The sequence below is a fragment of the Cervus canadensis genome, chromosome 1, assembly GCF_019320065.1.
Source record: "Cervus canadensis isolate Bull #8, Minnesota chromosome 1, ASM1932006v1, whole genome shotgun sequence".
NCBI lineage: Eukaryota > Metazoa > Chordata > Mammalia > Artiodactyla > Cervidae > Cervus > Cervus canadensis.
Window position 1 is genome coordinate 48,053,814 of NC_057386.1, and position 12,516 is coordinate 48,066,329.

The 12,516-nt window shown below is 35.5% G+C and overlaps 1 protein-coding gene across 1 annotated transcript in view; it reads left to right on the plus strand.

Moving 5' to 3' along the window:
* BCAS3 (BCAS3 microtubule associated cell migration factor) overlaps nucleotides 1–12,516 on the plus strand; it is a 578,882-nt gene that overhangs the window by 143,348 nt on the left and 423,018 nt on the right. The window contains exons 11-12 of the mRNA XM_043460326.1: nucleotides 4,767–4,843; nucleotides 8,228–8,311. Of these exons, the coding sequence (XP_043316261.1) occupies nucleotides 4,767–4,843; nucleotides 8,228–8,311 (161 nt within the window). The remainder of the gene's footprint in view (nucleotides 1–4,766; nucleotides 4,844–8,227; nucleotides 8,312–12,516) is intronic.

A 12,516-nucleotide genomic window follows, 5' to 3' on the forward strand; every position in this document is an offset into this window, starting at 1 on the left:
GTATATACATCATTGTAATATCATGCAGGATATTTTCACTGTCTTAGAAATCTTTTGTGCTCTGCCTATTCACCTCTGCCCTCCCCAGCCCCCTTCCCCCAGCAACCATTGGATTTCTTAGAATGTCATATAGATGGAATCATAGCATATAGCCTTCTCAGATTGGCTTATTTCATTTAATAATATTAAGTTTCCTCTATGTTGCTACCTAACTTTAGGATTTACTATAAAACTACAGTAATCAAGACAGTGTGGTTTTGGCAAAAGGACAGATAAATAGATCAACAGAACAGAATAGAAAGCCCAGAAATAAATATTTGATGAAGGAGCAAAGGTAGCATAATAGAGCAAAGATAGTCTCTTCAGCAGATGTTGCTGAACAACTGGACATTCATAGGCATGAAACTGAGTCTAGACAGAGACTATTCATCCTTCACAATCATTAACTCAAAAAGGATCACAGACCTAAATGTAATGGGCTCATATGGTAAGAGTCTATCTGCAATACAGGAGACCCAGGTTCAATCCTTGGGTCGGGAAGATCCCCTGGAGAAGGGAGTGGCAACCCACACCAGTATTCTTGCCTGAGAATCCCATGGACAGAGGAGCCTGGCCGGCTGCAGTCCACAGGGTTGCAGTGAGTCAGACGTGACTGAGCACGCTTGCACTAAGAAAGCATTGCCTGTGGTTATGAAGATTTACACGGTTTTGTTCCAAGCTTTAGCTTTAGTCTTTTCCAGTTTGTATGCAGTGTGACATCAGGGTTCCGACTCATTTGTTTGCACGTGGATATCCAGTTGGCCCATCATCATTTGTTGAAAGGACTATTCTTCCCTATTGACTTGTCTTGGTAGCCTTGTTGAAAGTTAGTTGATCATAAATGCAGACATCTGTTTTTTTCCAAAAAGGTGTGAAATTTTTTGAGTTGTTCTTTTCAAGGAAGATAAAGCAGGGTGTTACAGAGAGTAGTTAAATCCTTTGTATTTCAAAATGAGTTCAGGCCTTCTCTCCACTAGGGCCCCTATTCTGTGAGAACTCCATGTAAAATTGCATCAGTCTTTTAATTATGGAATCATCTTCATATAGTGGAGCTTTTCATGGATCTTACCTTTATTTATTGTAAACTTGAGGTTTTTTACTATCCAGTTCTCTTTTACTTTGTTCACAAACATTGTAAACTTGTTAGAATTAGCCCTAGTATTGTAGAGATTTAGGTGGTGGTGGTGGTTGTTGTTTTCCTTCACTTGTTTTCAAAGTTTAGCTGGAGGCAATGGTTAATGTTTAAAGGAGTCATGCTTATAAAGTTGGGATAGTGCTGAGAGGCTGATGGTCTGCTGATTCTAGCTGTAAAATGTGTTTTGGAGAGCAGAAAAACAATTTGCTTTCATTCCAGTACACTCTAATTCTTGAGGTCCACTGGCTTTCTAAAAGCATTGACTCAAAAAGTGAAATGAAGAATTGTGAACTACATTTTCCTTAGTATTCTTTAGTGTTTGGAAAGCAAATACACTTATTAGGGTCTGTTGAGGCAAAACTGTTATCAGAATTTAAGTTAGATGGTGTCTCAGATAGTAAAGAATCTGCCTGCAATGCAGGAGACCTGGGTTCAATCCCTGGGTTGGGAAGATCCTTTGGAGGAGAGCATGGCAACCCACTTCAGTATTCTTGCCTGGAGCATCCCCATGGACGGAGGAGCCTGGTGGGCTGCAGTCCCTGGGGTTGCAAAGAGTAGGACTTGGCTGAGCGACTAAGCACATGTTGACTTTAAAATTCAAGAGATCAGTCGCCTCTAATATAATGCCACAGTCCACAGGTATTTATTTCTGGTTTTCGTTTGGTTCTTTTTTTACATTACATTTTAAAAGGGGAAATTTTCTTAGAGACCATGTTTATGCTCTTTTCTCCAGTTCTGAAAGTGTATGTGGAATATGTATATTTGTTGTTTAGTCACTAAGTTGTGTCCAACTCTTTGGCAGCCCCGTAGACTGTAGCCTGCCAGGCTCCTCTGTCCATGGGACTTTTCAGGCAAGAATATTGGAGTGGGTTGCCATTTTCCTCCTCCAGCGGATCTTCCCAACCCAGGGATCGAACCCATGTCTCCTATATTGGCAGGCAGATAAAGTATGTTTTGGTATGAATTAGATGGGAGTGTAATAATGAAACCTACTATGTAAATACTGTGTGCTATATATGTTAAAGTATGTTGTCTTTATAGTATATTGTATACTAAGTCACTCAGCCATGTCTGAGTCTTTGTAGCCCTTTAGATTGTAGCCCACCAAGCTACTTTGTCCATGGGATTTTTCAGTCAAGAATACTGGAGTGGGTTGCCATTTTCTGCTTCCAGGGGATTTTCCTGACCCAGGGATTGAACCAACATCTCCTGTGTCTCCTGCATTGCAGGGGGGTTGTTTACCCGCTGAGCCAACAAGGAAGTCCTTTTTTCTATGTATATGTCCATAATATTCGTTCAGTGATTATAGTAACATCACAGTTACCCAGAAGCAGATTTTCCAGAAATCCAAAGTTTTCTAGACACCATCCTTTAAACTCTGAAATACACAGAAAAGATCTCTTTTTAACAGTGAGCAGCAAATTAGAAAGCTGGTACCTTGTATTTTTATATGACATATGGACTTTCTCTTAGGATCATATCTTCTTTATAAGTTCCTCATCTTCTTTAAAAATGAAAACTCAGGGAATTCCCTGGCAGTCCAGTAGTTAGGACTTCATGCTTTCACTGCTCAGGGCCCAGATTCAATCCCTCATCAGGGAATAGAGAGAGAAAAGTAAACTCAAAATTGATGGAGTTGAAGGAGCTAAAATGAAAACTAAAGGGTATCAGAAACAACAGTGACTTGAGCTTCTCTAGTGGTTGTGAAAACAACAGCGTTACCAGTTCAGAAATTGCTACTCAAAGGCCTTTCTGAATTCAGGGAAGCACGAATGTACAGTTAAGGAAGATTCTGTTAAAAAATGGCTTTAAAATGAATGCAGAAAGCCTAACCTAATGAGTAGGCAAGCACACTGTTTGAAAAATTTTCTTCAGTAGATGACTTTTTTTTTTTTTTTTGCCTAGGTGCCTTATAAATATTAAGGTTGGTTAATATTTAGGTACATTGTTTAATTTATTCAGCATATTTATTAAGCTATTTGTCAGGTATTATTTTAGGCAGTAGAGATTCAGCTGTGAACAAAAGACACAAATGCTTGATCTTTATCAAGTGGGAGGAAGATAGAAAATAAAGCAAAAAGATAGTAAGTATGTTACTGAACATATAAATTCTTTTTATTTTTGACAGTACAAGTCAAAGTAGTTAATTATTGTTCATGCCTTGATAGCTCTCTTCCTCTCAGGATCAGTTACTAGACTGAAACTTTCTGCTGGTAGGATATTTTCAGATATGCTGTTCATGCTGTTCCAATTATGCTGTTTTTTCCAATTATGCTCATGTGTTTCATGCAGTTTGGCTGTTTTTTTCCTTTTTTTTTTTTTGGCCGTGGTAAGAAAAGTTATTTTTTTATAAAAGCCTGTCTGTCTCATTATATTAATTTAGATTCCAAATAGAGACCCAAACTATGAAACAGATAACCTCAGTTTGATCTTCTAGTGCCCAACATTGTTGGCACTAGGGACCGTTTTCATGGAAGACAGTTTTTACATTTATTGTGCACTTTATTTCTATTATTATTACATCAGCTCTACCTCAGATCATCAGGCATTAGAATCCCGGAGGTTGGGGGCCTTTGCTCTAGTGTGCACTTTAGGGAAAAGAATTTGTAAAATATTAATGAGACACTTGTGGAATGATAGACCTAAAATTCTTTAGGGTAGGCTTTTTGTGTCCTTTGATTCTCCAGTCTCCTTTGAGTAGTCCTTTAAAAGCAGTTCTGTGAGACACTGAAATATTGTTTTGTGTAGTTGATGGATGACGGCATTCTGCCCAGAGAGCTTATTGGAGTAGTCAGGAGGGGAGATGAGAGCCTCATGGATGACAGATACCACTTACTTGACTGAACTGTGTTATGTCTTGTTCAGTGGAGTTCAGGAAGATGGCATTGGTGTTTCCATGGTGTGGGTGTCCACTGTCAGGAATATGGGATTAATTTTTTTCAGGAAGAGAACCACAAAATAATCCTTTCTACCAGTTTGTTATTGGCTTGGCTGAAAGCAAGAAAAATGAAGTTGGATGCTTAAAGGAAATGCTCAGGATTGTGTAAATTAGTTCCCCAGCATCTACTAATGCACCCTTTGTGGATTTCTTTTCCCCGTTGGCCCCATACCTAAGTTACTCCTTCTACCTCCTTCCTTCCATATTTTTGTCATTTCATTATAGGTGTACATATTCCTTTTCTTTGCCCTTAAATTCCAGAGTCAATTGTATACTTTCTGTTTCTTCTTCAGATGATTTTGCTAGACTTTTGAAACTGTAGGGTTATGAACTTCACATGGTTCTTCTTGGCTTCTCTCTCTTATTCTAGGAATAACTAAAAATGCCCAATTTTTGTGAAAAGCGAATACCAGTTCTTCCCAGATTTGTTTCTTATTGTAACAGAGTCAAAACCCAAAGAAAACTGTAGAGGAGGACAAAAAAGGAACCTCTTTTAGCTATTAAAATAATAGCTAGGTTATGAGAATTTTATGTGAGATTTGGGGAAAAAAAAGAAAAGCACTTGATTTTTCTGTTTTTATGGCATCAAAATATGATGTACCAACAGAAAATTTATTAAGAAATTTCTTAATATTTCCCTTTGATAAATTTCAGGCTGCTACCCTTGTCCCGGACCCAACATGAATCCTATTGCTCTTGGGAGTCGCTGGCTTGCTTATGCAGAAAACAAGGTAAGCAGAGCCCATGTTGGAATATTTGTTATGGAGCAAATGTTGAGTTTTCCAAACGTAATTCACAACCAGTAATGAATGTTTACCTTACTAGTTTGGTTTTGTTTTAATTGGGCGCCACAAAATCGTCCAATAAGCAGTACACATGTACTCTCGACTCAGCTTGACCTCTGAACCATTTCAGAGTAAGTTGCATATATCTCAGTGCCTCCAAAATACTTGTTATCAGCCAATTTAATGTTGAAAAACTACTTTTATCGGTTATACTGTCCCTATTCCAATTTTGTCAATTAACCCTGTCTTGTCATTTGTAAAAAACTTCTTTCCTGTGGTGCAGAATCCAGTCTGGGAGCAGGCATTATATTTTGTAGGAGTGTCCCTTTCTTTCTTTGTCTTTTACAAGATTGGTAATTTTGAAGAGCATAACCCTCTACCTCTACCCCTTATTCTTTTTATTTTAATAGAATGCTTTTTCTTTTGAGCTTTTTGATGTTTTCTCTTGATTATAACCGGGTTCTATATTTCTGGCTGGAACAGTGCATGAGGGTTGTTCTGTAATTCCCACAGCATCACATCTGGAGGTACATGATACACATCTGTTCCTTGTTGGTGATGCTAATTTTGTCAGGGTCTTGTCCAATTTCCGTACTAAATAATCACAATTTTTTTTCCTCTGGTAACCAATAGATAATTTGGAAAGAGGAGGGTTATATCCTACATTTCATCAAAATCTTAGCTTTACCTAATCTTAGCACCCATTGATGATTCTTGCCTAAATCAGTCTTTCCTACGAATATTCCAAGTTAATGATTTTCCAGTTCCACTCTCCACCAGTGGGTATTTGGCTCTCTGTTATAATCAAGAACTTCCCCATCTTTTTAAAATCTTACTGTATCTGTATTTTTGATATGGGCTCATGGATTCCTATTTTTTTCAGTGGTTTTTATTATTTTTCTGTCTAATTATTTTGGTTTTCAGGTTGTCCCAGAGTCAATCAACAAGAGCCCCTTTAGTCTGCTTCTTGTGACATTGTGTTGTGGGTTCATCAAAATTAAAAATACCCTCCTTACCTGCTATCATAAGATTGTGTCCAGATGCATTTTGTACTTGCCCTGTCTGAGCCCTGGAATCATCTGATTTTACGGGTTCTTTTTAAATCAACAGTGATATTAGATACTTAAACTTTGTCCAGTAGACGTGTTCTCTGTACTGGGGTCTTTTTGCTTCTAGACTCTTCCAGTGGACAGAGTTCACAAACATGCATGTTATAAACCCACACATATTTCTATGTATACACATAAATAGGCAAATATACATAGATGCATATTTGTGCACTCATGTATTTCCATATGTACATAATACGTTTTGGAAATGAAGAGTTGACATTGGCATTTCCACAGGATTCTTTGTCCCCTATTTCCTATTTATATGTCCTTTGTTTTGGATAGGAGACCATGGCATCAGCATGTTTTCTTCATCTCTTCAATTCTATAATAAAAATAATTGCAGAATTGCTTGCTCACACTGCTACAAAAATCAAACCAACTAAAAAGAGTTCAGGATTTTCTTGCAATTCTCTCTACTGTATTACTTCCTAAGACTGAAGATATAAAATCAAATGCTGTGTTCATAGGCTGTTTGAGTTAGTTTGTCCTTTGTCCGTTTTTTTTTCCTTCCTCCATTGTTGTTACATTGTATTATTCAATTATGTATTGTGTATCAAATAATATATAATGTATAAATAATGTATTATTTGGTAGGTAATTGTGTATGTTTGTTTTTATATTTGTTTTATTTATATGCTTATATATTTTATCATGTGTTTGAGATATATATATATATATATATATATATATATATTTCCCTTTCTTTCCTAAAAGATAACATTTTATATGTGTGTGTGTGTGTATAGATATATATGTTCTTTTGTACACTGCTTTTTTCACTCACCAGTATTTCCTAGAATTTGGGCATGGTAAGAGTTTTGCACTATAGAAATTTCTGATTTATCTTTCATTTTGATGTACCTCAGATGCAAATATAATTTTTGCAGAGGTCTGAGTTTTAAATAGAGTTTTGGCTTAGTTATGTTTATGTAGAAATGCTGACTCAGATTTAGTTGAATTGAAGAGGTATGGCCTGTTTTCCTTGATGATTTTAATTAGCAGAGACTGGGAAGAGATGGTGGTTTCTAAGATAATGTCTTTCCTTGCACGTCCTCCAGGAGGCAGCAGAGGGATAATTTTCGTAATTCTAGTGTGTATTTGTGAATGAATGAATGAGTGAGTGGGTGAATGAGGGAGATTCTTTTCATTAGCTAAAATGACTCTTTCTTTTCCCATGTGTGGAATTTTATTTACCAGTTACCTGTGATTTGGGAAATAGCTCACGACTGTTGTCTTAAAGGATTGTTTCTTTTTAATGTTAGAGATGAAGAAAATTTCAATTTTAAAATAAAAGAATAAAAAGTTCATGTATTTTTATCGGGTGGGGTGGTTTTAAATTATCTAAGGCATTTTTTTTTAATATTTTGGGAGAGGAAGATTCTGGTTTCTATAGGCTTTTAATAATTCATGTCACAATGTGGAGTTATTCTAATAGTCTGTTGCCATTTTATTAAAAAGTTTTAAGTGTAAAAATATGGCTAATGATTTTTATATTTCCCTTTCTGTTTTTTAAACCTAAATTTAGAAAGTGTAGGGGCAGTGGAGGCTTCAGTCCCGGTTTATTGCTCAACACATGAGAGAATCGTGCATGTGAAATTAGTGATTCATTTTGAAAATTGGCAAGTTAGTTATTTACATTAGACATGAATAAGGACATGTCTCTTTCATTCCGATGTTAAAACTAGTGAGCCCTCTGAAGTGGACGGCTACTATATGTGTCATAGTTGATTTATGCATAATTTGTGCCACTTTCCCACAAACACAATCGAAAATGGAAATATGGCACACTCTTTTGTCTGTTTTTTAAAGTTTCCTTTTGCTATCTTTATGTAGGAATTAAAAGGACAAAACCTCCAATTTGCTAGCATGTTAAATATTTAATGTTAGGAAGTCATGGCTAAGTCCTTTGATTATGTTTCTAAAATTTATTTGTGGAAAGTCTGCCAGATCTCAAATCCTGCCATTTCAGTTTATGAATTCTTAAAGACTATTCATCTTGTAATTAAAAATCGTATTTGAGCATGAAACTGCCTGAGTGGCACCGATAGATTATAAAAAGGGGTAAAAGTGTCTCAGCAGGGCTTTTAGCTGTTTGTCGAAAAAGGGCTCATGCAAACATTCCCACCCATCACCATCATTCTGTGTGGTAAATAAGCTCTATCCTAAGAGCCTGTAGAGTTAAACAGTTTAACAGAATGGTCACTCTCTCTCTCTGCAGTTGATTCGATGCCATCAGTCCCGTGGTGGAGCCTGTGGAGACAACATTCAGTCTTACACTGCCACAGTCATTAGTGCTGCTAAAGTGAGTAGCCTGGAGCTTCTGGGAGGTTTGATTACGCGGAGTAATTATCACATTTCTCTCCCGAATTGTATTGTGATTGTCCCTTCCCTTTTCACTCACAAGTATGGAACAAATTTAGGAAGTAAGTCAGAATTATTTTGTCACCCGAGAATTGGTGCCTAAATGATTAGGTATTTCATCTCTTAAGGTTCCTAAATCACACTTTATTGTCCCTTGTAATGATTTTAAGGTTTGCATTTATACAGTTTAAAATATTTATGTCTGTTTGCTAGGTCAAAGTCTATAATCTAATTACTTTGGAAAGAAGCTTTGCATATTTTAAGTAGTGACTTCTGGATTCTATTTTTGTGTGTGTGTGTGATTTGCATCATTCTACCCATACTGACATCCCTTTGCATTTTTGAACATTTATGAATCTTCTTGACACAAAAAGAATATTACTCATTAAGAAAACTTGAGTGAAGGCCCTGGTGCATTCAGAGGTTCTTTGATGTCACAGAACTGCCCCCCGGAATGTTTGTCAAGTGAGTTCTTTTTGTGTATGCGCGAGGGTTCATTTTGATGATGGCTCATAAACTTTATGCTGATTATAAGGTATCCTTATAATCACCGTTCTTTTGAATTGTGAAGTATACAACAAAACAATTCTAATAATAGGGATGACATAGTGAATCTGAATGACAGCATGTAATAGAAAGCACAACTATTCAGAAAAGAACAACAGTTTAAAACAAACCACAGGGAGGGAATCAAAGGTCACACTGTTTTATGTAAAACAAATACAGAAATACTTCAAGATTGATCACAAATGCTTCCATGATGGGGTTTGATGAGAGAAGCATTACGTATTTTTCAGTCAAAGGAAAATACTGAATGGCTTTTTGCTTACAGCAGCGTATATTAGATTTCAGAATCTTTGTAGGAATGGCTTACTTTTCTCCATTGCGTATGAAAAAGTTATGATGGTTAGCTCAGTGAAGAGAAATCTGAAACACAGTAAAAGCAGCATCAGTGTTATTTAGTTAATTTACAATATACCAATGAGATCTAGTTCTCAAGTATTAAATTTCTTTCTGACTTATCTGTGTCACGCACTTTGGTCAGGATAGCTCACTGTATTGTTATTCTGAATAATTTTTAGTTGTGTGACCAGGGGTAATTTTCCAGCTCTTCTTTGGTATAATTGTGTGTTTGTGTGCCTACTTAAAAGGAAAGTGACCTGCTTCATTTAGTAACTGTTTAGCTGTTTAACTGTTAGCTGAAAATAGACTTACTGGAATGAGGCTAGACTTGATGTGCTTTGAAAAACACAAGTCCAAACTCCCTAATTTTCTACACCACAGCATTGTGAACTGTGAGGAACACACTCATGTCTTCTACACTGAAACTCTACGAAATTGTGTTGATGACAGCACCTTAATGGTCCATTAGTCACCAGTGAAATTGGTGTTGATTGCAATTCACTGTTACCTCTGACAAAAGAGAAGTTTCTGCCATTAACTCCTAAATAAAGTGATTAATGTTTAATTTTTGTTTAACTACTTTACCCTGATTTTAGTGCTTATTCATGTTCTTGCTTATACATTTATAAAATGAAGGAAAAATATAGCCATGATGCAAAAGTCACTCGTTTCTTGCTGGTCTCAACATGTCCTGTCATCTGTTGTACCCTACTCTTTTAACTCATGTGCTTAAATGTCATGAAATATTTTAAAAACATTTTTCTTATATTTATGTAATCTTTTTCTGTGCATTTATGGATTCCTAAATTAGATAACATGAATATTTTGAGATTTCTTTGAAAAAATGTTGAATTGTTTTCCTAAAATGTTATCAGATCTAGAATGATTCTTTGTTTCACATTCAAAGTGTGGATATTTTACATGGGAAAGATTGGAAAGTTGGGATGAATTTTCCCCCAAATGTAATTTCTTCTAGTAAGTTGCTCAATATTAGAAACTTGTGGGTAAATTAACCTTCTGAGATATAGGCAGTTCCAGTTTTCCATGGTAAGAACATAAACATTACTTCTATTAAGTAGTATAATTTGAAATTTATTATTTTACATTTTTTACATGACAATTCCTGTACTTTGTTGTTTAAGTGGTTATAAAAACTTTACTAAAAGAAAAGTAAAACTTCACAAAAAGATATCTTCAAATCTAGAAACTTTCATCAGAGAATTCTAGCTAATGTTTACAGATGAACAATGGGGTAGATAAATAACAAAGATTTACTTTTTAGCACAGGGAACTTTATTGAATATCTTGTAATAACCTATCATGGAAAATAACCTGAAAAATGTCTATAACTAAATCACCTGCCGTACACCTGAAACTAACACAATATTGTAAATCAACTATACTTCAGTTAAAAAAAGAATCAACAATGGCAATATTGCAAAGACTCATATAGAATAAAAAGGTCAGATTTTGCCTAATCTTGTTTCATAATGCAAGATCACCTTGATGTTGAAACTTAACAAGAGTGTTAAGAAAAAGGAAAGCTATAGCCCTGTCTTACTCGTTAAATCATTAACATAGATAGGAAAAATCCTAAATAAACTATTAGCAGAGGGGTAATGTGTCACAATTCATTTGGGATAATTCCACAATATAAGACTGGTTTATTACTCAGAATCAGTGAGTCTCATTGCCACATTAACGTAGTAAAGGAGAAAATGATATAAATTATCTCAATCTATGTACCGAAAAGGGTTTCATGAAATCGAACATGTGTGTATTGATAAAACATTTTAGTAAATAGTGATAGTCTTTGGTTCTCAGGAATTCAATTTTTGTCAAATTGCCAAACTGTTTAAACACAGTAAACATGCTCTGTTTCTGATCATTCCATTATCTGGCTCCCTTTTTGTTGTGTTTTTGTTGTTTACTATTTCTCTTAGTTCTCATTTATGATGTCTTGACTCTTTGCTAAAATTTATTTAAAAGATCTTTAGAAAAAGTTCTTAGTTTGAGATGATATCAGAGTTCTCTGACGCTCTCAGGCTTGGATCATCTTTATCCAATTTCATGGATTGAAAGTACTTAAATTATCTAAATAAGGTCACCTGAAATAGCTGTGAGATCCTGATTAGTACACGTTCACTCTTATTTCTGTTGTGTGTCCCTTTATATTTCAACCTGAAGCATGCAGGGAAAGTAGACCCCGTTGGACATGACCACCTAGTTCCTACCACAAGTCTATCAGAAGTACTACTCAATCTCTTAGTTGTTGTTGTTGAGTCACTAAGTCATGTCCGACTCTTTTGAGTGTCCATGGACTGTAGCCCGCTAGGCTCCTCTGTCCATGGAATTCTCCTGGCAAGAATACTAGAGTGGGTTGCCATGCCTGCCTCCAAGGGATCTTCCCGACCCAAGGATCTAACCTGGGTCTCTTGTGTCTCCTGCATTGCAGGTGGATTCTTGGTGCTGAGCCACTGGGGAAGCCCATTATCCAGTGCATTTAGGCCTAAATGCCAGCTCGCATAGCTGAATTTCCCTGTTCGCTTGGATTCGGACCTGATAATTCATCACTATTTTGTTAAATAATCAGTATCTTCAAGCAGAGTTTAAAAAAAAAAACTCTAGTTTTCCTACTTGTTTTCATTGATAGGATTGATCTAATTTACCTAGCCTATTATATTGAAAATTGAAAATACAATTTCTTATTATTATTCTTACCATTTGAATAATTTCTAGGTAATATGATACTTGTTGAGCTGTAATATGAAAAAAATATTTAAAAGCCATGCAGTATGTGCTCCTTAAGAATATACTAAGTCACTTTCTCTGACAAAGTAATCATTGATATTTTTCTCTCCCTGACGACAACTTCTTAATGTGGCTTCATAGAGGTTACCTCTTTGTTATATAGAAAGATTAATTATTAAACTTTTCTTTTTGATGTCTCATATTACAAATGTAAATATAAATTGTATTAATTGTATATGTGCTTGGATGGTTGTCAAGGAAATAATCTTTTTTTCCCCCCCGTATTTTCAAATAGCACTTAAAATTCATCTTTCCAAATAATTTATTTGGCTTTCCTTATAAAGAATATAATAATAATAAATTCTCTGAGGTCATGTTGAAAGAAAAATTTTAATGTTGAGATTGTTCAAATTGGATTATTTTGAAACATTTATTAAATCTTGGTCCATATATTCTAGTTACCCTGTAACTGTCCTGTTTGCGTTTTCCTTT